General features: G+C 35.3%; 1 protein-coding gene across 1 annotated transcript in view; it reads right to left on the bottom strand.

Moving 5' to 3' along the window:
* Positions 1 to 6,163: 6,163 nt before the first annotated feature.
* PI4K2B (phosphatidylinositol 4-kinase type 2 beta) overlaps positions 6,164 to 27,439 on the bottom strand; it is a 31,831-nt gene continuing 10,555 nt past the window's right edge. The window contains exons 3-10 of the mRNA XM_059923247.1: positions 26,377 to 26,577; positions 25,622 to 25,753; positions 23,649 to 23,802; positions 22,062 to 22,123; positions 19,895 to 19,994; positions 16,059 to 16,192; positions 15,427 to 15,486; positions 6,164 to 8,586 (exon numbers count right to left, since the gene is read on the bottom strand). Of these exons, the coding sequence (XP_059779230.1) occupies positions 8,413 to 8,586; positions 15,427 to 15,486; positions 16,059 to 16,192; positions 19,895 to 19,994; positions 22,062 to 22,123; positions 23,649 to 23,802; positions 25,622 to 25,753; positions 26,377 to 26,577 (1,017 nt within the window). The 3' untranslated portion in view covers positions 6,164 to 8,412. The remainder of the gene's footprint in view (positions 8,587 to 15,426; positions 15,487 to 16,058; positions 16,193 to 19,894; positions 19,995 to 22,061; positions 22,124 to 23,648; positions 23,803 to 25,621; positions 25,754 to 26,376; positions 26,578 to 27,439) is intronic.

Consider the following 27,439-nt stretch of genomic DNA (forward strand, 5'->3'; position numbering starts at 1 on the left):
GCCTCTTCCGCCGCGGAGCACAGGCTCCAGACGCGCAGGCTCAGTAGTTGTGGCTCACGGGCCCACTTGCTCCGTGGCATGCGGGATCTTCCCAGACCAGAGCTCGAACCCGTGTCCCCTGCATTGGCAGGCAGACTCCCAACCACTGCGCCACCAGGGAAGCCCTCGGTGAGTGACTTCTATCATACAAACTGTTGTCCATACAGGTGTTGGGATTTTAGCAAATGAGAAAAGGCTAAAGCAAATTCATGTATCTGCCATGATTGAGAAACGGAGCTGTTCTGGTTCACAACTATGCAGAACAGAACCAGGAGCGAGGCAGTAAGCAAGACATTTATCTCAGCTGTAAAAATAATTATTACGAATCCAGGTTGAAAAGTCCTACACATTGCTAAGAAGAAAGCCTCTCAGACTTCACTTCAGAAAATATTTACAGATGGGTGTTCTTATTATTTCAGTGTTCCACTGAGGATATGACTAAGGAGGTGGCTGGGACTGCAGCAGTGGCCAAGGTCGAGGCTGAGCCTGGCCGCATTCAGAGAGCCTAATGCATGTGGAGGTGCCTAATAGGTTTTTAGTTTGGGTAGTGCTATGGACTGCATTGTGACCTCTCCCCCAAATTCATATGCTGAAGCTCTAGCCCCCATGTGACTATATTTGGAGATACAGCCTTTAAAGAGGTAATTACAGTTAAATGAGGCGGGCCCTCATTCAATAGAACCGTGTCCTCAGGATGTGAGTGCGATAAGAAAAGGCCATGTGAGGACACAATAAGGCAGCGATTTGTAAGCCAGGAGAAAGTCCTCACCAGAAAACAACCCTGCTGGCATCTTGATCTTGGACTCCCAGCCTTCAGAACTGTGAGGAAATATATTTCCATTGTTTAAAGCCACCCTGTGATATTTTTTCATGACAGCCATAGCAAATCAAGAAAGGTGGCAAACAAAGCATTCACATAAATGTGCTCCCATATAAAAGCTTATTTTTAAAAATGAAATAATTGAAGCATACGGAAAATAACAGAGAATAACATATAAAAACTCACCTACCACCCAGATTTTAACAAATGTGGCCATCTGGTCATATTTGCTTCAGATTTTTTTCAGAGATAAAACTTTATACTTAAAGTGTACTTGGTAACCTTTAGATCTGCTTCTATATCCTCCTAGCCCAGAGGTAACAACTATTCTGAAGCTGGAGAAGGACATTCCTGTCCACTTTTTAATATACTTACATGTATGCATATGTCAAAAAGCAACTATAAAAAAGTACCGTAGTACTGTTTTGTATTTACATAAATGAGATGTGTAAATACTTTTGCAACTTAGTGTTTTTTTCCTTCAACATCGTTTTCAAGTTTGTGTGTACATTTCAATACATGTGGCTATAGTTTATTTTTAGTGCTCTGTGGTCTTCTATTGTATGGGTATACCACAATTTATCCATTTCCTGTTAATATTCAGGTTGTTCTCAATTTTTCAGTATTATAAACACTACAGCATTGACCAATCTTGTGTTTCCTTGAATGCATATACTACCAGGTACTTGCATCTTCAATTTTACTAGAGACTGCTCTCCAAAATGATTCTACCAACTATCAGGCTTTAACTTTTGCCCGAATCTGATAGGTTTGAAGTGGTAATTCATTGTTTATTGTTTCATGAGAATACTTTACATACAATGAGCTGTGCAATTTGATGATCTTTGATAAATGTACTCACCTGTGAAATCAGGACCACACTCAAGACACTAAGTATTTCCATCATCCCTTGAAATTTCCTCAGGCCCCCATGCAAACCATCCCCGCCGCCCCCACCCAGTAATCCACCTCAGTCCCCAAGCAATCACTGGACTGTTTTCTTTAACAATGGATTAGTTTTCATTTTAGCAAATTTTATATAAAAGGAACCATATGGTACGTTCTCTTTGTGTTTGGCTTCTTTCAGTTAGCATAATCATTTTGAGATTCATCCATGTTGTTGGGTTTATCAGTACATAGACTTTTCCTTTTCATTGTATGGATGTATTTTTTGCTTATCCATTCACCTGTTGGTGAACTTGGGTTGTGTCCAGATTAGGGTATTACAAAAAAGGTTGCTGTGAACATTTCTATGTAGCCGTTTGCTTTCATTTCTCTTGCTTGGGTGGGTAAAAGAAAAGGAATGGCTGGGTGTGCGATAGGTGTTAAGTTTAACTTTACTCATTGTGGGTTTTATTTGCATTTCCCTAGTGATAATGTTGAGCATCTTTTCATGTGCTTATTGGCCATTCATTTATCTTATTTTGTGAAGTGTCTGTGTAAAATATTTTGTTCATTTTTTTTTAACATCTTTATTGGAGTATAATTGCTTTACAGTGTTGTGTTAGTTTCTGCTGTATAACAAAGTGAATCAGCTATACATATACGTACATCCCCATATCCCCTCCCTCTTGCGTCTCCCTCCCACCCTCCCTATCCCACCCCTCTAGGTGGTCACAAAGCACCGAGCTGATCTCCCTGTGCTATGCGGCTGCTTCCCACTAGCTATCTGTTTTACATTTGGTAGTGTATATATGTCCATGCCACTCTCTCACTTTGTCCCAGCTTACCCTTCCCCCTCCCCGTGTCTTCAAGTCCATTCTCTACGTATGCATCTTTATTCCTGTCCTGCCCCTATGTTCATTTCTTAAATGGGTTATTTTACTTCTTATTCCTGAGTTGTGCAATCTCTTTATATATTCTGGAATTCTTTATCAGATATATTTGTCAAATATTTTCTCCCAGTTTATGATTTGGAATTTTATTTTCTGAAGTGTCTTTTGAAGAGCAAAAGTTTTTAGTTTTGATGAAGACCAATTTATCAATTTTTTCTTTAATGGTTTGTGCCATTTGTGCTCTAAGAAATCTCTGTAAAAACAAGGTCACTAAGATTTTCTCCTGTTTTCTTCTAGAAGTTTTAGCTCTCATACTTAGGTCTCTGTATGGGGTGAAAGTGAAAGTTCACTGTGTGTGTGTGTGTATTACGGTATCATTTGTTGAAAAGACTTCCCTTTCTATTGAAATGCCTTGGCACCTTTGTTGAAAATCAGTTTACCATGTATGTAGGGTTTATTTCTGGATTCTCTTTTCTGTGTCCTTGATCTTATGTCTATCTTTACCCCAATTATCACTGTTTTGATTGCTGTAGCTTTGTAAGTTCTGAGACCAGGTAGCATATAAGTCCTCCAACTTTTGCTCTTGTCTCATAGGTTGGCCAGAACATTGCCATATACATTTTAGAATTAGCTTGTCAATTTTTAAAAAAATCCTGATGGGATTTGATTGTGTTGAAACTATAGACAAACTTGGGAGCATCAACATGCTAATATTATTTATACATAAGCATGGTATTGCCCTCCATTTATTTAAATCTTGAATTTTTCTCAATACTCTTTTTATAGTTGGTGTAGAGAGCTTACACATCTTTGGTTGGACTTATCCCTAGAAATCTGATGTGTTTTGCTGCTGCTATAAAGGGTATCTTTTAAAATTTTCTTTTTCTAACTAATGTTGCTGGTATACAAACATTGCAAAATTCACTTATCAATTCTAACAGTCATTGGTAGATTCTTTTTAATTTTCTACATGCATAATTATGTCATCTATAAATAATGACAATTTTCTTTCTTTCTTTCTGAACGTCATTCCTTTTACCTCTTCCCTGCCTTTACTGCACTGGTTATGCTCTCCAGTACAATACTGAATATGAATTGTGAAAGTAGGCACCCTTGTCACATTACTGATCTCAGAGAGAAAGTGCAGAAGGCAGAATACTGGCCCCCAAAGATGTCCATGTCCTAATCTCCAGAATTTTTGAATATATTACATGGCAAAGGGGAATTAAAGTTGAAGATGGAATTAAGGTTACATATAAGCAGGCCTTAACATAGGGAGATTATTCTAGATTACCTGGGTGGGCCCAGTGTAATAACAAGTGCCCTTAAAAGTGCAAGAGGGAGGCAGAAGGGTCAATGTCAGAATGATGTGATGAGAAAAATATTCAGCCCGCTGTTGCTGGCTTTGGAGATGGAGAGGGCTACAAGCCAAGGGATGTGTGAGGCTCCTCGATACTAGAAAGGACAAGGAAACAGATTCCCTCATAGAGCTTCCAGAAAGAAACACAGCCCTGCTGACACCCTGATTTTAGTCCAGTGACACCTGTATCAGGCTTCTAACCTGCAGAACTGTCAGACAATGAATCTGTGTTGTTTAAAACACTAACGTTTGTGGTAATTTATTACAGCAGCAACAGAAAACAACTGTAGAAAGCTTTAGATTTTCCAGCACTAAGTATGATGTTTGCTGTAGAGTGTCTGTGGATATGTTGTCTATTTGCTCTCGGGTTCCTTCTAGTTTATTTCTGAAACATACTGTTAACTCCAATATTTCCTCTGAGCTCTGTCAGCTCTCATTTTATTTCCTCCTGTTGCTTGTCCATCTAATTTTTGAGCTTTTCTGACTTTGATGTTATATTGTTCTTTCTTGGCTTCTATCATGTCTTGAATTTCTTCAGCAATTTAACAAATATTACTGTTTTCTTCTGCTTTGTAAAAGTTTCTAGGATATCTTCATTTTCTGTGGGTATGTTATACACGCTGTTATCCTGTTTTCTTAAAGCATATTGTATGATGTGGTCATGTTTAAGTGAAACGGACTTTGTCATACTTTCCTCCTATATTTTCAGAAGATTCCTGGGTAGGTGGTGAGGTAGGCCTGGAGTTTCCTGGTTTTGTAGTTCTACGGTTCTCTCTTCTGTAGTTACTACAAAGTATTAGATAACATTTTTTTTTAAGATAACTTTTATTTTTATTATTATTTTTGTAATAGCTGATATTTTATTCTTATTTATTTATTTATTTACTTATTTATTTGACCGTGCCACTTGGCTTGCAGTATCTTAGTTCCCGGACCAGGGATGGAACCTGGGCCCAGCAGTGAAAGTGCTGAGTCCTAACCACTGGACCGCCAGGGAATTCCCAGATGACATAGTTTTTTATGAACCTTCTTAGTACTTTCTGAATTGTCTCATCTGGTCCCCTTTTCTATCTGTATCAGAACCTTGTCTCCTTTATCCCCAGGGTCCTTCCCTTGTCAATGTCTATTCTATATCCAGTAGCTTCTCTCAGGGCAGGCCTATGTGCTCTCACCAGCTACTTCTGGGAACCCTGAAGACCAGGTTGCCCTGGCACCCTCATACCTTCCTGCAGGCTCCCTTTACAGCTGCCAGTTGAATGCTGGACAGCCCTCTCCCAATTTTGATTGTGGTTTTGGATGCACCAGCTGAGACTGCCACGATGACTGGGGGTGCCTCCTTTTGGGGCTGACGACATGTCAGCAGATTCTGGGCTCTTTGTACCATCACAGGCCCCCCTCACTTTCCCTCCGTTCACTCCTCCAAAGCTGTTCTTCCCATGTGATCCTTTTGCTATTGATGGATTTAGCCCAAACTGCTCATTTCTGGGATCCATAGGGATATTCTATCATCTAATTTTAGTGAAGATGGTGTCACTGTGATTTTTCTTTTGCTATCCTAGTTGTTCTATGGGGATTTGAGATTAAATACTCATTGCTGCTGCCATTCAGCCTTCTATAATTGGTTTTTTATTTTTTTATTTTAAAATGATTTTTTTTCTATTTACACTGTTAACGCCCAGGATAGGACAGACTATGGTAAGTTTTAATAAATAAATGCAAAATTTTAGTGACTAAACACAAGCACTATTTCTTGCTCATGTCACAGTCCAAAGCAGTCAGCATGCTCTCCTGGTAGGTTTCCAAGCAGTGACTCACATGCCCTGGCTGCTTCCACTTTGCAAATTCTTTGTTTATAGCCAAACGGGAAGGCAAGAGAGTGGTCAACGGTGACCACTGGTTGTGACGCAGTGAGTTTTACTGCCAGGTCTGGAAGCCCCATATATCCCTCATCCGCACATCTTACTGACCAGAACTCGGTTACATGGCTCCAAACTCACCATGAGAGAGGCCTGGAGACAAAGCCACACTGAGGATCTCTGCCACTACTCTGTACAGCTGCCCAGGCCACTTTGGGAAAGAAGGCAGACTATAAAACATAAGATGCTGCCTGTCTCTTCATATATCTGTAAAAGGATTTAAGATGTAATCTGATCAAAGAACTGGTCACCATTGTTTTTCATAAGGTTTTAATTCCATTAGTAAAAAACTTTAAATTAAAAAAAAAATTTTGTGAATCAAATCGTTTTCAAGACTGCAAAAAACATGTTTCCGTAGTCTTCAACTGCTGACAAATTTGGGGGAGAGTAAGGCAGCTTATATTCAAATAAAAATGAAAATGTCTCTAATTATAAAGATTCCAGTTAATTATGTCTTTTGGAATGATAAAGTATTAAACTATACTACTAATATATGCAGTAAGAAAATGGTGGTTTGGCATCATTTATAAACATAAATGTATTTACAAACATTCTAAATATTCAATATACATACTTCAGGAGAAATCTAGTCTTAAGACAGTGATTTTTATTACCTTTCGTCTACCATGTTTGACACTATAAATATACTCACTGAAAATATTAACACAATATTTAAATAAAAATGAAGTTCATGAAAATTTATAAAATAAAACCAATGTACTGACTTGTAATCATATCTTAAATATTTCAACTCTACTTTTCTGGCCTGGTCAGACCATTTAAAAATATTTCCACACTATTTTAATTTTAGGGTATAAAACAGTAGCAACTTACTAAGTTTCCATTTTTAAAATTAATATAGAAATTCTCAAAATACTGAAAGACCTGTTTTATGAAAGCAGTACCCACATCATAACAACTTATTTCATTAAGAACACATCTTCAAAAGGCACATTTTAATTACTGGTATTTATCTAAAGATATTAGCTTGAGTTTTGAATTTCCAGTCAATTTTCCATTATCTCAACATTAAGATCATGGAGGGTCAGAGGAGGTAGAAGAACACAGGTTTCCAATGGACTTCCACTAGGACAGCAGTATCCTCACTCATCACATCCACGAAGACCAAGAGAAAGATGTGAAGGAAGGGAGAACGGCAGATCTGACTTCCATCCTAATTCAACCTTCAGGAAATACTTTTTACATAAAAATAACTTAATTTAAAAAATTACAGGACAGAAAGCTTAACAACAAAAGGCCAAGACCACAAACTGCCCAGTTTAGTCTGAGTGGTGATGTTATTTGTTTGGAGCCTAAGAAGAGAATGAAGCTCCTGCTTCTTTGGGATCAAATCTTCGTATCGGGCTCATCTCAATTTCAATCACTTGGTAAGTTAAAAGTACTACAAATTCCCAGGATGCCAGAAATACTGATATTCAAAATCAAATAAAAATGACTTAATGGTTATCTCTGTTACGTCCCCCTTTAATTGGGACTAGTATTCTAAAGTTGACTAATTATAATAACATCAGTAATTTCAAGTACCCTACACACTACTATTATTTTTAAGAGGTTATGTCCTAGGACCTGAAAATGCAACCCAGTATACAGTTTGAGTTATGGTTTACCTTTCAGTGAAGTTTAATACTAATTGAAGTACTAAATTGAACGAGATCAGTACTCTGAGGTACTAACTGATTAAGTATTAATCCCATGCAAGAAACAGAAGGGAATTTTTAATGTTATTCTGGAATTTCAAAATACTGGGGATCTATCTTAATTTCATATTATTCCCCTCAAGTCTCAGTTGAGTGTTTCCATTTTTTTAAAGGGGGAGATAGCATTAGATTTTTTTTCCCCTCACTATAACAAAATAATTGGCCAAAAATATTCTGAAGTACACAAAAGAAAATAGTCATTGGTAACTTGAAATATAATTTTCTGGTCCCTAATAATGGTCACTTTAGGAGCATTTATTCAAGTTCTAAAATAGCAGCTTTTTAAATTAAGGCAACATTGCTTTATTCTTAACTATTTTCTATTAACTACTCTATTAAAGCTCATAAGAGCAGTTTCATCCTCAAAGGCCTTTTATAATGTAAGAAGAGTTAACATGACCATTCTTCTCAATATTAAAAAAGTATATAAAAAGTTATTGTATTCAAAGTCAACAAACACCTTATTTTTCTGTTTGGAATTCTAGAGTAATTATAGTCATTCCAGAATGTGTAAACTATGAAATTACCTCTGAAACTAACATCAACAACATAAAGTACAATTTTTCTACAAAAATACGATATAGGAGATATATCACCTCTTCCCTGAAATAGAAATTTAATATTTGGACAAAAAACTGTAAACTTCAATTACATTCAAAAGAAAACCTTTTAGAAACTTATATTATTTGAGGTTTTGGCAACTGGAGCTCTTACCAGCAGGTTTACAGGGCGGTAATGTTGTAACAACACAATAATGCCACACAGTTTCTTTCTCTCACATCTGCTACCAGGAGGAAAAAAAAGGCTTCCTGCAGTGGACAGTCTGGGTGAATGAATTGCTGAGGTGGACGATCCGACCCTGACCTCCACCTTGACTGCGCTCCACAATCACACAAGGCATCTGTACTAGCTGGACAGGACTCCTCCTGTCTCTCAATGCCTGAGTAAGATTTAAGATCTGTGGAAAGAAGAGAGGTTTTCATCAGTTCAAAAAAGATAAAAACCTTCTGTTCATTGACATTATTTTAACCATCTATTCATAACTACAATTTTTATTTCATCCATTTATGCCCAGCAGAGAATGTGATGAGGAGTAACTGCTCTCAATATATATATGTGGACATATGTATGCTTATACACACACATACATATACACAGACAAATGCACGGGATTAAAATCAAATAATTTTTGCCAATTGGTAACTTTGAAATATTCTAGAATGCATCTATGTCCAGGAGCAATGGAGTCAGAGACTGAATGAAGTGAATGGTTCCACATACGTACCCCATTTGACACTGGACCTAAACAAATACTGGTCTAAATAGTCTGGTTTTTACTAAATACTTGCCTTACCCACTCATTCAACAAATAAATTTATTGCATGCTTATTACGTGCTAGGCCCTGTTCTAAGTGCTGGGGATGCAACAGTAAGAAAACAAACAAAATCTCTGCCTTCACAGAGCTCATATTTCAGCAGAGGAGGAGTCAATAAACATCATAAACAAGTAAATTATACCAAGTATTAGAATGAAAAAGTGCTATGGGGAAGCATGACGCAGGGCAAGTGAGTTAAGAGAACTGGGGAAGGTAGCATTTAAAGTAAAGTTTTATTTAAGAGTCTATTCTTAAGTAGGAAAAGTAAAACTAGGAAAAGTAAACTATATTACATTCCATGTTTAAACATACTCTTGGAATTGCTACTTGAGCATATAAATAAGGTTATGAAACAATGCATAGCTTACAGCCTATTCTACTCTGTTCATATAAAAATTTAATAATTCATTTTCTTTTTTTCCCTGCATATCAGGTAAAAAATTCCCTTTGTTGTGTACTTTAGAAATAAGGATGTCTCCTTCAGGTATTTGAAAATATTTAATATACAGATGGTGTGCAGTTTACTAGTTGTTGTAAAGACTGTTTAATAGTGAGATAAGCATAAAGGTTTCAACATAAAGCCATACTAATAAATAAATGTCATAATACTTGAACGGTATAAACTAGATGGTTTAGATCCTGGAAGATCTGAAGTATTTAATACATCAGAGAAATAAACCTTTACTAGTAATAGTAGTTACTCATTGTATTTATGGTTTAGGATTCCTTTTAAGCTCTTCCCTTAAAATCTTCTAGGCTGGTTATGTTTGGATGAAAAGACAAAAAGAATTTACAAAATTTATGTTTATAAGCATTGTCCTTACCATGAAAATAAATGTGGGTACCAGCATGGCTAAGGAATGAAATATTCAGTTAGTTTCCTCTTTTGATTTTAAAAATCCTATTCTAAACATGTTAATCTAAACACACTAATTTAAGTAACACCTAATATTTTCCTGACTCTAAAAACAATATATGATTGTTGTAGAGAATCTAGAAGCGGAATGGTACAAAGAAAATGAGAGTCATTCTACAAGACTAAAAAATTTCAAATATATAATAGCAAAAATTATTCAGTCTTAAAGCTATCCAAAATATTAGTATTTCTTTGGGAGTTGAGAAGACACTTGATGATCTTGCATTTATTTACTGAGCACGCACTGTGTTGGGGAGAAGACTAAATACGAGGGAAAAAACCCATCTGAGCCTTAAAGTGCACACATTCTAGAAACAAACAGCCGCACGAACAAATAACTGGAATGTAGTGTGACAAACACTTCAGCAACAGTGGATCTATGCCCTGACTTTACAATCTGATCCCCTCCTTTACATACCACTCATTTTTTCATTTCCCAAAGAATAAACACATCTATTACTACATCTTTACATCAGAGAAGATTATTTTTAGAAATAGACTAAACATTGCAGGCAAGGAAAAACATTTTAGAATGCTCCATCTATGCCACATTTGATACCATGGTAGGGGTGCGATAGGTCAAGGGCAGATGGTGTGAACTCACAGACTTCTGCATATAGACTTTGCTTTCCTTTGGATTAGTTCACTGGTCCTCAAATTTTAGTGGGCATGAGAATTACTGTACTATCTACATAAAACTACATATATTCTACTTCCCGGTTGGTTTTAAGCTATTTTTCAACTGTACTATGCCCAATTTGCAGTCCTTTTTTTTTTTTGGTCTGCACCATATGGCTTGTGGGATCTGTTTCCCGACGAAGGATTGAACCCGGGCTGCAGCAGTGAAAGCCCGGAATCCTAACCACTAGGCCACCAGGAAACTCCCCCAATGTGCTGTCTTAACATCCAATTTCTGAGTGAAATGTGACCCCAGTACTCCCATGGAGTGCTAGGGAAATCAGAACTCCTTGAGTGGCAGGAGAAGCCTAGGAAGACAGAGCTGGAGCTTGAAGGAAAAACTGTTCTCCAGAGGAAGAGGAAAAGGCACCCAAGGAGAGACGACAGCATGCAAAGGGCACCACTGGGAAATGTGAACTGGGACTGAAGAACAGTTCTGAGAGCCTAGGCTTAGGGGAAGCTGAAAATGACAAGAGATAAAGGCAGGTATGTTGGGCGGAGGCAGACTGCAAAGGTGCTCAAAGTCAGGGCTTAAGCCTATACTGACTGACAAATCAGGGGAGTTTTAAATCACAAAAGAGAGGATACTATCTGCTTTGAGAGAGATTGTTCTGGTCTAATGTGGAAGAAGGATGGGAAAAGAGGTAGGGACACCACTTAGAAGATCATTAAATCCAGAGAAGAGATGATAAGGACCCCAGGCAGAGGCAATGCCGAAATGTTGCAGATTTGCCAGACTTAGACTCCCTTATTAAACAGATGCAACATGTTAACCCATTTGAGCCAAGTTACAAAATGCAGACAACTATGTAGAGCTGTTATGAGGAAAAATAATAACAAACATAAAAATATCTAGTAAAGAGTCAAGTACTCAGGAGGTACGAAAGTGTCACTTTCATTTTCTTTAACATCAATTTTTACTGAATCTGCAAATGAGCTTCTGGTTTATATATCACTGAATAGAATTTCACCCTGTATTAATAAAACTGTTTTATTAATCATTTCTGCCACTTTTTTCAGATTGTATATAAAATATATTTCAAATAAATAAGTATTTCTGAGGTCCAGTGTTCCAAGTAGGCACAGGTAGAATATAAAATGAATGCTCTTATTGAGCTTGATCGTGACCCTACTGCTATTTAATGTAAAATTCAAAAATTTTAACTGAATAAACATTTCTAGTCAAATTTTAAAAGAAATGCCTTCATACTAATTCCTAATTCCAGTCCACATCTTTATATGTAGAATGAGAATTGTCACTGATTATGTGTGCAAAACTAAAAACTTACTATAAACTAGGACAAAAGACTTGGTTGTACGAAGCACAAATCATGATGTTAATTGGTAAAATTAGAAGGGAGAGGGATTCAAGGGATAATTATAAATGATTGAAATAATGAAACGGAGCAGGACCCTATGTCCTCTGCCTGCCTTTTGTCTGTGGAAAAATCTTAGCCGGAGAATAAGTTTAATCAGAGAAATGAGAAAATGCGGAAACAAAGGAAGACAGCCAAAGGAGACCAAATAATAACAGGTTAGTCACTAAGCATAGTCAAAGACCTTTAGTTCCTCCTCAAGGGCTATAGATAATATTCTGGGCCATATCCTGTGAGCTGTCTTATAGATACTGAAACCCCCATCAAGTGGAAGAAGTTAACTACATGATGACCAGACTGTAGCCATGACCTAAGCTGCCACAATTCCAAGAATTGGCCTCAAGGAAATGGGAACAAACCGACCCTGGAAGTGAAGAGTAACTGTACTTACAACAACCAAGATGACGCTGGTCAGAGCACCGCATGACCAATTTCAGGACGACTGTCAGAGCTGCCTGTGCTGTTTCTGCATGTAGCCCCCTCCCTCCATCTATAAAAGCTCTTGCCCGCTGGTTGTAGGAGGGGGGAGGGGAGTTGGCCATTGGACAGGCGTCCGCCCTTCCCCCAACCCCAGTTGCCGGCATCTAAAATAAAGCAAACTTTCCTTTCCACCAACCTTGCCTCTTTTTGGTTTTTGAGCAGTGAGCAGCCGGATCCCACTTTCGGTTTCAATAACACAAGCATTTTGACTCGATTAAGGAACTGGCTGAATAATGAATTCTGTTGCTTGAAACACAGGTATTCGTTTTTCTTTGTTAAGCCTTGGTTTCAAAGCACTGATTTACTTTAGTATATAAAATAATACCTGATTTTTTTCATACCAGCTTTTTTAAAAAAGGGTTAAAACCAGAGAGCTACACAATCATGTACATGGTCAGAGTACCTTACTCTTTTTGGCTATCAGAAAGGTCAAAACCAAATGAAAATAAAAAATCAAAACAAAATCAAATTAAAACATATAAGGTTTTATTTTATTTTTTCTTTCCCAGATCCTGATCCTGTCACTTTTATATTCTATTACACCCATTTGTGTAATACTTTACTCCTTTGTAAACGAGACAGGATATGAATAAATAAACCTAAAACAGCAGATAGCCACTGGTATATCTTTGTAATAGACCTTAGAACTAGAATGTCCCCATATCTGTTCAGACAAGCATTTTAAAATTAAAATTTCTCACATACTAACTTTAATCTACAATTAAAGCTTACAAGATTATTTACAGCTTTTATTTTAAAAAAAACACACAAACATTTCTGAAATAAAGATACATCTTTAGGGATAAGAGAATTCCAGAAGATGGAGCATATTGTTAAGTCAAATAGATTTGTTTCAAGCAAAAATGCCAAATTAGGGCATAATTACCTATGCCTGAAAATTTAGTTCAAATATAGTTTAGGGTGGTAACACTCAGCAACATAATTACAATCATCAATCATCTAAGCCCATCATTCATACCTGAATTACCGAAAACACCTCCCCACAAGGTTCCCTGGCTCTAGACTCATCTGCTGAGTCAATCTGCACCCCACTGTCCAATCTGCAGGGGTTCTTTGTTGGGTTATGGACACCTTTTGCTGGGATATAAATTCTATCGCCCACTCCATGCCCAAGACACACATATAAACAGAATTTAGCACATAATCTCAGGGAGTTGATAGGAGAAACCCCAGGGTAAGGTCTCCTCTCGGGAAATGTAAGTCTCATCATGACTCTCCCTTTTAAAAAAATATTCTGATTCCTTTTTTATTATATACAATATATTAGCAGCTTATACATACCATTATGCACTACATTTTATAACATAATATATTCTGGAGATCTCGCCATACTAGTAAATAGACAACTTAGTCATTTTCACAACCCTTTTTTAAAACTTGAAGTATAGTTGATTTACAATATATTGCATTAGTTTCAGGTGTATAACTTAGTGATTCTTTTTTTTTTTTTGCAGATTATACTCCATTAAATGTTATTACAAGATACTGGGTATAATTCCCTGTGCTATACAGTAAATCCTTGTTGATTATCTATTTTAGGTACAGTAGTTTGTTAATCCCATACTCCTAATTTGTCTCTCCCCTCTCCCTCTCCCGTTTGGTAATCATAAATTTGTTTTCTATGTCTGTGAATCTGTTCCTGTTTTGTATATAAATTCATTTGTATTATTTTTTAGATTTCACATATAAGTGATAATCATATAAGTTTTGTCTTTCGCTGACTTATTTCATTAAGTATAATGTTCTTTAGGTCTATCCATGTTGCTGCAAATGGCAATATTTCATTCTTTTTTGTGGCTGAGTAATATTCCACTGTATTCTAAGCCAATCATCTGTTGATGGGCACTTGGGTTATCACAACTGCTCCAACCCCTTCCATGTGGAATCTATACCTGGCACTTAAGGCCCTCCAAAAGCTGGCTCTAGCCTGCTTCTCCAGCCATTTCACTTACTATTTAAAACTTATGACTCCAGCAAAGCACTGTATAAGCGCAAGAGAACACAGAGAGATGTACATGCTAATAATCTGTCCCTTTTCCTGACCCCCAGCCTCATCAGAGCAAGAGCTCCATCACAGTAGGAACTTGGTTTTTACTCACTGCTGTATCTCAACCACTAGGACAGTTTCTGGCGCTGGTTCTGTTAATAAATATATGATGAATACATAGTTATCTAATTTAACTATATCTATTTGTTAATGTTATATAATAAATAGTGCAAAACCTAGACTTGTCTTCTTTGTCACAGGTATACAGCAAATAGCTACCTTAAATGAAATGCATATTTTAGGAAGAAAAAGTTAATTAGTAAGTCACTAAAAGACAATGTTTACACTATAGTTTATTTTCATTTCAAGTCTTCCTTTTGGAATCTAAATACTATTAGTAGAGTAGAAGAACCAGACATCACCTGTAGGTCAGCCCAGCCTGCAGGTCCACACCAGCAGATGTAACTGATACCCTGTATTGCTAATTAAAGGAGGTGAAAAGGAGTGAGAGGACTGAGTTACAACTAGTATTTTTATGTCCCAATTAGTGCTCAACCATGGTGACATGGTTATTTACTAACTGCTCTAGCAAAGGCCAAACATATTTTATGAGGAAAATAATCAACAGGAAACAGAACGTGGTATTGAAACATTCAAGCAAGTGGATTTGAGGAGGAAAACGATACCAACACTCAGGAAAACAGTTATCAAAATGAGGACAAGAATTAGCAGTAGGAGGAGACTGGCTAACTAAACAATACACAACAAGGTAAAAAAATCTAATACAGAAGACAAAAGAGTATTGAAATCAACTTCATTTCTAATCATCTGAGCTATTTTGGTTCAGAATAAAGGACAGTGTTGAGAGCTGCATCTTTGGGTCACAATGGAAAAAAAAAAGTTGACTACTGTTTCAAAGAGAGAGTTTTTCCTTAATGAACAAGATCTTAAAAAGGTGACCTACCTGACCCCTCATCACAGACATCTGCCTTTCAAAAGTGGCTTTGTCGAATCTTCTGTCAGTCTATCACAAAAAGGAAAGAAAACATTACTATAATTCCAAAAATCAGGATCTTTGAAAAAAAAAAATTGAAAACAAATGAACTCTTCAACTCAGCACATAAGGTCATTAGAAAGCATTCCTAATAGAAAAAAACAGCATGAAAAGATTATTTTTACTTGATGTATTTTCGTATTCCTCCAGAATGACAATAAACTGTAGTTATACTCCAACTTGTTCCAGAAAGGATTTAAAATGACTTTCCAGCCAATGGGTTTAGGCTTTTTTAAAAAGAAAATTGAATCACAGCAGATCACCAAACATTTATTATAATTCATAGAGTAATTTTGTAAAAATTCAACTTTTGAAAACAACTTCTCAAATTATAATGTAATTTCACTCCAAAGAATACTCATAGTGTAACTTCATAAATTTATGCTCCTATAAAGTAAAACTGCTAATTCCTTTCTGTTATGTCAGGTTCTACTGCAAGCAGTGATACCAGAAGCAGTAAACTGCAAATTAGCTCTATTAAGAAAATCTCTTTTAAGATTTATTTCATTTTCTGCAATAATTAAAACTAAAAACTTATTTACCTTAAAAAGTTCATAAAGATCTTCACATAAATCTTGCACAAAGTTCATGTCAGAAATATATGGTAGAACCAAGTTTCTTATTTCTTCAGAAAAAGGAACTTTTGCTTGAGGAAGCCAAGCCCAGTGAAATGGATCTAAAAAAAAAAAAAAAAAAGTATTCTTATCAGTGAGGGGAAATGGTTTATTTAGACCTAAATTTACCCTGTTTTTTCCCTACAGTTCTTAGGTTAAAAAATGACAGGAGACCTAGAGGGGTGGGATAGGGACGCTGGGAGGGAGACACAAGAGGGAGGAGATATAGGGATATATGTATATGTATAGCTGATTCACTTTGTTATAAAGCAGAAACTAACACACCACTGTAAAGCAATTATACTCCAATAAAGATGTTAAAAAAAAAAAAGGAGAAAAGAGGTATCAGAGAGAACAATTAGTTTTTGCCATCTAAATTATTCATATTTCTAAGTTTGGATGGTTAATTCAGATGGTAAAGCACAGTAAGGTGTTACCTGAACTGGTTAGGTTTCTGAGTTTTAAATAGGAAACAATAAGAGTTTTGATAATGAGTCTATCTCAAACAGCCCTATATCAAAAAATATATCTGAATCTCTGGTTCCTGTGTTTGGAAACTGAGGGGTATCTATAATTTGTTCACAGCCCCAGATACCATGGCCGAGGTCTCCCTGCGTTTTCAGCCACAAATTATCAGGAACTGACCACTCATATTTGTATATGTGTGTGTGTGTGTGTGTGTGTGTATGATGTTCCAAAATTTTAAATCATTAGTAGGTAAACAGGTAATTGGCTTTGAGGGATAAAAGATCCATGATTCTGGGCTAACTCTAGTTCTCTCCCAAGAAGACCATTAAATATACACAGTGCCAGGACTAGAAAGATTTGTAACGTAGTGAGATTGTCTAGATAGGGTACATATTCAGATTCTTGCAAGAAAATGTAAGGCTTATGAGAATATGATCACCCATAGAACTCCAGTGGGTACATCCAATGCGAACCTCCAGCTCCTACCACTTAGAAAGCCCTGAGGAAAAAACTCTGCCTTTAGAGTCATTCCTTTTGAATTCTCTTTTATCTATCTCTTTGAACACTGCGGGAAGTACAGTCCATTCCAAAGAAAGCCTTTCCTGTGGCCTACATCTCTGAAGCTATGTCCAATTTCCCTTTGACCTTTCCCTGACCAATTATATAAAAGAAAAGCCCTCATTCTATGCCTGCCTCTACTTCCAATCCCTATCCCTCAACTTCTACTATCACCATTCAAACTCTCCACCCCTAAGATCACCAGTCATCTCATAAGGGTTTCTCAAAAAGCCCATTTTCAGCCCTCATGCTACTTCATGTGTCTTTGCAGCAAGCAGGACTGTTCTCTATCATCTCCCTCTGTGAAATTCTCTTCTATGTGGTTTTGGAGATACCACTCTCTCAAACTTTACCTTCTGTCTTTTAAGCCATTCCTCTTGTTTGCTGGCTTTTCCTCTCATTTTCAATGTCACCATTCCCAGATTCTACACTTAGTCCTTCCTATCCTTCATCTACTAAATATTCATGAAACATTTATTGAGTACCTATGTACCTCACACATTGTCCTAGTGATGACATTTGTTCACCATGATTTTCCCAGGTGATAGCAACACCACTACGGCTTCCACTTACCAAGGTGACAGTTTAAAAATGACATCCTCAATACCAATTAATCTTTCAAGTTCTAGACCCTTAATTCCCAACTGTGTGTTTGGTAAAATTTTCCAGGTGTACTGTAGGCATCTTAAACTTGACACTTTTAAAATGCAATTTGCATATAGATTCCAAACCATTAGAGGAAAAAAAAAAAATAGAACAAAGACATCTCAAGTCAGTTCAACCAAAGATAGGAAAGGAAAAAAAGAAAAAATTGAAATTCATGGTAAATAGAAAAAAAAAAAAGATGGCAGGAAAAGTTCAAACACATCAGTAGTTTATTGAGACAAACTACAGAGTTAAGTGTACCTATTAAAAGGATCTCAGATTGGGTAAAAAAAAAAAAAAAAAATTCAGCTAAGAGCTGTTCATATGTCATATACTTAAAATAATGAAAGTTGAAAATAAAAGTATAGAATAATACAGGTAAATACTAATAAAAAGAAACGAGGTACAGCAATGTTACAACAGACTAAATAAGAAATGCCAAAAACACTGTGAGGGATATATTTTACACTAATGAAAAGAATAAGCCAACAGCAAGATAAAACGCTGGGCCTTTGTGTGTGAAATACAAAGCAAAAAATGTATAGAAATGCAAGAAGAAATTGACAAAATCACAATCACAGTGAACTTTGTCTCTAAAAAATTAACAGATCAAGTGGTCAAAAAATATATCAAGAATATGATTTGACTAACAAGCTTTCATTAGTAGACAGACACAGAACTTTGTGCCTAACCGCATTCTTCTCAAATACAGTCCTTCAAACTGGCCATAAAAGTTACAAAAGAATTACTAAAACATTTCAAAGAGCAGAATTCACACAGTTAACATTCACAGATCCCAAAGCAATAAAACTTGAAAATAACAATGGACAGTTTTTTTAAATCAACTGCCCTAGAAATTTAAAACCAAACAAAATACTTCTAAATTATTCCTGTCAAAATAAAATCGGGAAGTATGAATATGTAAAAGCAGAACAACAATGCAACACCTAGCCAATCTGTGCTTTAGCCAAATGATACCTAGAAAAAAAAAATATAGGAAAAAAAAATAGCATGAACACAATAGAAGAAAATAATAATGGAAAACATAAATTATGAAAAAGAAAAAGCAAATAAACAAACTGGAAACCTGATTAATAGAAGGCCAATTATCTGATAAAAGCAAAAAAATTATATATAAAATATATTTATATAATTATGTATATTTGTTTTGTATATTATATTTATATATAATCATATATATTATATATATATGGGCCAGTGCTTTATAACAGACAATCTTGGGCAAGTCTAGTGAAAAAAAATCCAATAAACAGTAGGAATTTAAAAGAGGCAGAGTCATAGATACAGAGATTATTTTTTTAATTTATTACATATATTTCAAACATACACAAAAATTTTAAAAACTAGTACAATGAATTCCCATATTCTGAATAACCTAATTCAATTATCACCAAATTTCTTATAAAATTTGTTTCATCTATCCCTGTTTTTCCTCCCCCTAAGTATTTTAAAGCAAATTCCATTTCATTTCACCCCTAAATATTTAATATGCACAGAGGGGGTTTCTTAAATCATAAGAGAATTCTACAAAACACTTATACACATAAATTACAACTCAAGATAACATGGATAATTTTAAGCAAAATAACAACGTCTAAAACTGGCTCAAGAAGACGTAGAAAACCTGACCATTAACTGTAGAAGAGACTGGTAAGGCAGTTAAGCCACTACTCACTAGAAAAGGGGGAGGTAGGCCTAAATTGTTTTAGAAGTGAATACTACCCAAATATGAAAATAAAATTCTACCAAAATATTAAAATAGATAATTCCCATATTACATACATTTAAAAATTGGAAAGCTATCAAACTTATTTTACAAGGCTAATACAAGCCAAAAAATCAAAATCAGACACAGTCATCCAAAAATAAGCAAACAATACATGGCAAGACCCACAGAGTGTAGTATACATCTTTGCATCCCTAGTGCCTAGAACTGAGCCCTAATGAATGACTGTATTTCACCCAGTTTTTCCTCTGCTATTGTGATATCCATAAATTCCATCCCCTCTTATTCTGCAAAAGGGGTAACTACTTTTCCAGAATAGAATCTATGGAAAGTTCTAAATACTCACATGCTCTCCACTCATCAGGATGTTTAAAAGGAAATGCTAGACCATTATCAATTGCAGCTATTTTAATAAGCGTTTCTTTATCATCAGTCCATTTTGCTTCCTAAAGGGGAGAAAAATAGTCTGTTGATAAAAAAATTTATATGCATATTTCCAAAAGATAACAATTGTTGAGGTTTAAAGACATTTTATCTGAAGAGCTTATAAAAATAAAGTTGCCAGAAGGTACCAATTTACCCTTTAAGGGAAGAGACTATCTTAAGAATCAGTAAAAACTTCATAATCACTATTTTTTTTTTTAATTTGGTATTACAAATTCATGCATTAATAGTTTCATTTTTTTCCTCTTTGTGGAAGAGGGCTGGGAATTATCAAGACTTTAAAAAGTGTACTTCTGGATAATTTATTGTCAGATACATTGCTTAAATGTATGGTATTTGCAAAATATTGATATTTTTAAGATAACAACTTAAAGTTACCTTATTAAAATCAAGTCTTTCCTACGGTCTCATAGAAATAATTAGTTCAAACACAAAATGTTTCTAAATAAAACTCCCCAATGACCATAGCTAAATATAATAAGGTCCAGTAGAAGGAACTTCAAGAAACTCTTGATTACAGAATGTAGGCCATTCCTAACTTCTCCATTCTTCTGTAACGGAAACGAAGACCTCAGGGACAAGAGACTTTTCATGTTAAACAGTACCTCCTATTATCAAAAAATAGACGGTTGCCATTATTAAGTGGCCTAGATAAAATAACAAGACGTGAAAAAGATAATTTTTAAATTGAAAGTATTAGAGTGAAGGTCCAAGTGATATATGCCAGGTTTGTTCCTGTTAGTTTATATCAAATATCTCGATGAAAATGCACAAAATACTTAAGAGCAGAAGAATAAGGTTTTCAGTAAAATCCAATTGCTTAAGATATACCAATAAAATATATTTAGGAACTGTTATAAATATGAATATTTTTATATGTGTATTTTAAAACCCATTTCTGCTATAACTGCCATTTATTTTTATTTCTATCATTTTTTTCTATTTACAACTTTATTGAGGTATAATTTACACACAATAAACTTTACATATTAAAGTGTACAATCTGACAAGCACTGACAGATGTGAAACCACCCAGAAGTTTCCTTGTGTCTCTTAGCAGTCCCCTCCCTTCCTCTACCCCACCCCAGGCAACCATGGCCTGCTTTCTGTCCCTAGGGATTAGTTTGCACTTTCTAGATTTTTATATAAAAGGAATCAGACAGTATCTTCCCTTTTGTGTAGCTTCTTTCACTTGGTAGGATTTTGAGATTCATTCACATTATTGCATATATCAAGCTTATTCTTTTTTTATTGCTGAGTACTATGAATATGTAATTTTAAATTTCTTTGATGAACACGGAAAACTACAAACTTTTAAAGTGATGCAACAGCTTTAAGTGATGAGAATACACAGACTGTAAACATTGGAGAAATTTATTTTTAATCAGTTAAAACTCTCTTAAATGTTTAAACTGATTTAAACTAGTAAAATTATTCTGAAAATATCTCTAATGTAAATATCAAAAATTTGAACTTGGGTAGTCAAAGTTGATAGGAATGGATCTAAAATCTATCATCCTGATAGTGTTGAGGGTCTTCACAGTCTATTATGTACATGAAAACCAGCTTCTTATAAGCATTAGAAGTATATTTTTTTAAGTTCAATGGCTATAATTCACAGGTAAAGCACATAGGTTCCATTTTATTGGGTAATTCTGCATTATCTAATCCTGAGTCATAAGGCTCAGAAAGAAGTGAATTAGTAAAATATAAACATTTTGGCAAAAAATACTAGAAGCCTTTCTTTATTACATAAAAGCAAAATAAATATGGTGGTTATACAACAAACTTCCAAAGCCCTGAAAAAAGTACTGAGCTGATATCATTCTTCTATACTAATACAACATAAAAAATAAAACTGCACAGAGATTTTGAAAATAGAATAAAAAATACAATGTAAACAGGTGAAGGAAAGAAAAAAGAGGATAAAAACAGAAAAAGGAGATAAAAACCAAGGATCTAGGTGAAGGAGAGGATGTGATGAAGAATAACTTAATGTCAAGGAATTTTTTACAGAAATTGATAGTGTGTGTATGTGTATATACATATATATATTAAAATTTCCTTACCGTAATTTCATCTTCTTGTTTCTGGTTTTCACATCTGATTAACCAATTATCATTTCCCCTATCTTTCAAAACAAACAAACAAAAAATCTGTTACTTCATTGTTTTATGGATATCAATAGTTTAATCAAGGGGAAAAATTTAGTCATCACTTTTTGAGACCTTCATTTGTTATCTGTAGCATATGGACGTATTAAAGCCTCCAATTTAACACATACAGACTAAAAATACTCATAAATGTTAGCTAACATTCATTGAGATTTACTCTGTGCCAGACATTGTTGTAAGTGCTTAACATGTATTAGTTCACTGAATTCTTATAACCACTCTGTGGTAGGTACGATTACTGTCAACTCTTAAACCAAGGTTATTAAAAAGGATAATTTCTCTTCACCTTGGGAAGAAAAAGCATTCACCCCATTTCCAGGCAAATTCCTGGATAGGCTCTTACCTAATGTCTCTATAGGAGTATTCTAGATTCTACACTAATTTTTAAAAAAACTGAACTATAGTCGATTGTGTTAGTTTGAGGGGTACAGCAGTGATTCAGTTATATATACATATTTTTTTCAGATTATTTCCCATTATAGGTTAGTACAAGATATTGAATATAATTCCCTATGCTATACAGTAAATCCTTGTTGCTTATCTGTTTTATGTGTGGTAGTTTGTACCTGTTAATCCCATACTCCTAATTTATCCCTCCTTCCTTCCCTCTCCCCTTGGGTAACCGTAAGTTTGTTTTCTATGTCTGTGAGTCTGTTTCTGTTTCGTATGTAGCTTCATTTGTGTTATTTTTTTGGATTCCACATATAAGTGATATCACATTATTTTTGTCTTTCTCTGTATGATTTACTTCACTAAGTATAATATTCTCTGGGTCCATCCATATTGCTGCAAATGGCAATATCTCATTCTTTTTCATGGCTGAGCAATATTCCATTGGACTCTACACTAATTTTAACATTAACTTAAGACCATATGATTTAATAAAGGTAAATCTAAAAAGGTACATAATGCTTTTCCAGAAACTAATATAAATGAGCAAAGATTTTGAACCAGTGGTTCTCAAGCTTCAGGGTGCATGAGAATTACCTGGAGGACTTATTAAACCACGAACTGCTGGCCTCACATTCAGCAGGTCTGGGCTGGGCTCCCAGAAGATGCATTTGTAACAAATGCCCACATAATACTGACCCTGACAGTCCAGGGAACCACATTTGGGAACCACTGCCGCAGATTATCTATTATGTTGGCCAAAAAGTTTGTTTGGGTTTTTCCATAAGATGTCACAACATTTCCAATTTCCAGCAGGCTTTGTCCTGTTGCCAAGAAACTCCCTGCTCCTGAGGGATAGGAACTGATCGCTATCACCTGGGCAGGAGCCTGCTCTGAGTCAGAATATCCAGTACGAGATTAATTCTGCCTGGGAGAGTTGGTACTACATCTCTGTTTTCTAAGGAACGTAAAGAAAAAGTGGCCTCAAGACTACTGCATCAAAATTTTACGACTTTGATTTGGATAAACAAGAGTTGAATACAATTTGAAAGTTAACAAGATTTGAGTGAACAAATGAGAGAACTTCAGTACCTGTATTTCTGATGAGGTAATCCAAAATAACTAATCTTTCAAACTGTGACTGAAATTGTTTTCTAATATTCTCTGGCAAAGGGTCAGCTTCAAATTTCCTAAGCCAATATTCAGCCTCCTTGTAACCTTCAACAAATAACTGAAAGGAACCAATCTATAATTTTAAGAATTATAGTTAGAAAAGAAAATATAAGAACAAAGAGACTACTTTTTAAAGTTCTCAGCAGTATTGTCATAAAATATTTTATATGAACACAATAAGAAAAATCGAAGTTAACACTAGTTTAGATAAGCCACATTTATCAAGAAAACTATTTTTATACACTAATTTAAAATAATCACATAAAGAATACATAGCAAATTAAAAACGCTCAATCCTAGACTTTCAAGGAGCATAGCAGCTATTTTAGGATAACTAAAAAACAAAATACACACGTGCCTTTAAGGTGATATTCTCAACAAGAATGCTGTTTTCTAAAAATATTCATTAACATGAAGTTAATTTTGAAGACCAAATTTTACACCTATCCTGGTTATTTATTTAATAATAGTATAATTTTATCTTACTGAAAAAATACTTCAGGATTCTTTTTGCAACATAAGATACAGAAAATGACTTTATTTTTATAAAAGAATGAATTCTTTGACTATGTAGCTTAAAGATCCTGTCATAAATTTTAAAGAAGTAACCAATTAATCATAACCTCTATAGTGGTTTTTTAAAAAAGTCCTTTCCTTGAAGATATGTCTATTTTATAAAGTTTTCTATCGCTAAAATTACTAGTTGTTAATATTAAACAATTTTTTAAAGACGGAAATACAAATTTAAACAGCACAGGACACACAGGTAATGAATGGGTAACCTAGCTGGCCTCATAAATATTTACAAACAAATCACTACAAAGAAAACCTATTTAGGACTCCACGCTTTCACTGCCGAGGGCCCAGTTTGGCTCCCTGGTCCAGGAACTAAGATCCCACATGCTGGGCGTTGCAGCCAAAAAAAAAAAAATCTATCACTTATCCTAACACTTTATGTTATGGTTGGCATGAAATTTTAATGATTTCCTAAATGTTTTCTCTAAAGCACTCATAATGAAGTCCTAGTAGTCATAAATACGGAAATAATATCCTTCTTTAGTCACACCTATTTCAGCATATGCAAGGAGTAACAGGCCTTGTAAATTTTTTCAAAACTTCCTGCTTACTTGGAGTACAATATTAAAGACAAGTTAGGATAACCATGCATTTCTACTCCAATTCTTTTATATAGATAAATGCATAGCAACAACAAAACAACAAAATTGCAGGTTAAATAATAATTTAAAAAATAAATAAATAAAGCCTAGTGCTTTTTCTAGAATGTTTTTCCCATTAACCCTCCCTACCCTTGCTTAGCTAGTTGCTAATCATCCCTTAGGTTTATTTAAAAGTGATAAGAAAAAACAAAATCTAATATGTAGTGAGTAAACTCGGCTACTATCGTTTACTATGTGCCAGGTACTGTACCAAGTACTTGACATATATTTTTTCATTTCATTCTCACAACCCTAAGAAGTAGTTTTTTATTATCCCCGTTTTACAGAAACTGGGGCTTGGAGAGTAAGGGACTTGCCCAAGGTCTCAGAGCTAACTGGTGGAGAGGGCTGGAATAAAACCGAGGTCTAATTCTCAGCCTGCCCTTTCAGCCAGTACTTTATAAAGCCTTAGGTGCAGCCTCCTCTCGGAAATTCCCTAGCCCTCCAAAGTGGGTTAAATATCCCTCCTCTACCCTCTCTGGGCTCCCTGCACTTAACCATCCTCAACAGCTTTATCACATTGCGCTGAGACTGCTTGTTACTATAAGCTCTTGAAGGTGAGAAAACCGTTTTTACTAACATATATCCGCAGTCCACAGCACAGTGCCTAGCGCACAGAGCTCAGGTAATATGTGATGAACTTCCCCCCAAATAAAGCTCATCGCAGTAACTTACCTTAGGAGGAAGTCCTATCCGATGAAATTTTCTACCTACTTTTGGCACTTTCTCTAAAGCATACTTTTTGCCTCTAGATTTTGCACGGTCAATTGCACTGTAGTTAAATGTCTCACTGACAAGCCAAACCACCTAGAAACGTACAGTTTAGAAAAATGGCTATTAGAATTTGCATTATAGTATTTCTATTCACATACACCACGGCACTCACTCTAATGCTGTAAATTAGCAAAGTTTAACACTATACTAAATGCTCCTGAGAATCTAAAATAGAAAGGCTAAGGGATTTGGCAAAGTTGGTTCAATGGCACACATGTATTTCTTTCTGAGAGAGGCAGCCTAAAATTGGCCAGTGGAAGAAAGAAGTAGTAGTCTTGAAATGTAGAATTAGGAATGAACATTTCAAGTAGAACTTCAAGTAAAAATGTATAAAGGTCAGAAAGAAAAATATAGCAGTCTTGTGAGCATATTAGTTATCTCTACCTTCAAAAGAATTGCTAGGTTTTTTTCTGCTTTCTAAATGCTAGTTCTTTCTCCTCTTTTTGTCAGCATCATCTCAGCTCACCTGAGCAAGAGATATTCCCTTGGATACTTTGTGGATCTACACTAGAATCAATTTACTAGTCATTTGTGACTCTGGATTACAAAAAAAGGGGCTCAACTTTAGGCTCTGTCACTACAAATATTACTAAAGTGTTCACAGAGAAGTGGGCTGTAAATCAGAAGTACATGATTAAAAACAATTTCTGCTTTACCCTTGTTTTTGGTACAATGCCCAGATGAAGCTTTTCATCCACAAGGGAGGCACCAGCTTCGGAAAGGTATCCCTGATTAGGAAGCAGGCAGCCTCTGCCAAAGCAGCAAGGGCAGCAGACCTTATGAACATATTTGGTCCATTTTGGATTCAGGTGACCATAAGGCTCTTCCGATTTGGGTTTAAACACACCAATAATGTTCTATAGGGGGAAAAAAGTAGAAATTTTATTAGACTTTTAATACAGAGAAATAATAATCCATAAAACGCATTCTGATCATTTTCTACTTCTTCCCACCACAAATTTGGGCATCACTCTTAACTATTAAGAGGTTTAATTCTAATAACAGTTTTATATGCATTCTCATTCAACAATCTAAAATCAATAATCCTTTGGGCTAATGGTTTTCAAACCGTGCTCTGAGAAATTCTAGGGAAGGTGAGAGAAGAGGGGAGGGCAGGGCTCTAAGACCCCATCCACTGATTTCACCCATTTTATGTACTGGACTTCCTAGTTAAGAAGGGGTCCCACTGATTTTAAAATGTTTGAAAACCACTGACCTAGGTCAAACAGTGTTATTATTCAATATCTATTAAATACCCAAATTCTATGTTTATTTATTGTCTACTTTCCCAGTAGATGTGTATTCTAAAAGGGCAGGGACTTTCTCTGTTAGGGCTATATCCTAAGTACTGTGTACCTGGTACACAGTAGACGTTCAAGCATCTGTTAAATGAATAAATCCAATGACAAAAAGTCATCTCTAAGATACAAAGGAAATGATAGGATACAGTGACATCTATGCTGCCAGATTCTCCTACCCTAAATCATTTTTCAGTTATTTCTTTATGAACCAATTTTTAAATAAATTCTCTCCTCTTAAAAAAAATTGCTCATGGATGTCTAAAAGTTTATAATCATTATTACTGGTCTGATAAAATACATTAATATTAAATTTAGAAGCTGAATTATCCTTAGACAAGAAATAAAAATCTAATTATAAGTATATAATTGTTTTATAATGCAATAAAGTCTGAGTCACTAATAAAAAAGTCAACACGAA

Source organism: Balaenoptera ricei, chromosome 5, assembly GCF_028023285.1.
Source record: "Balaenoptera ricei isolate mBalRic1 chromosome 5, mBalRic1.hap2, whole genome shotgun sequence".
NCBI classification, from domain to species: domain Eukaryota; kingdom Metazoa; phylum Chordata; class Mammalia; order Artiodactyla; family Balaenopteridae; genus Balaenoptera; species Balaenoptera ricei.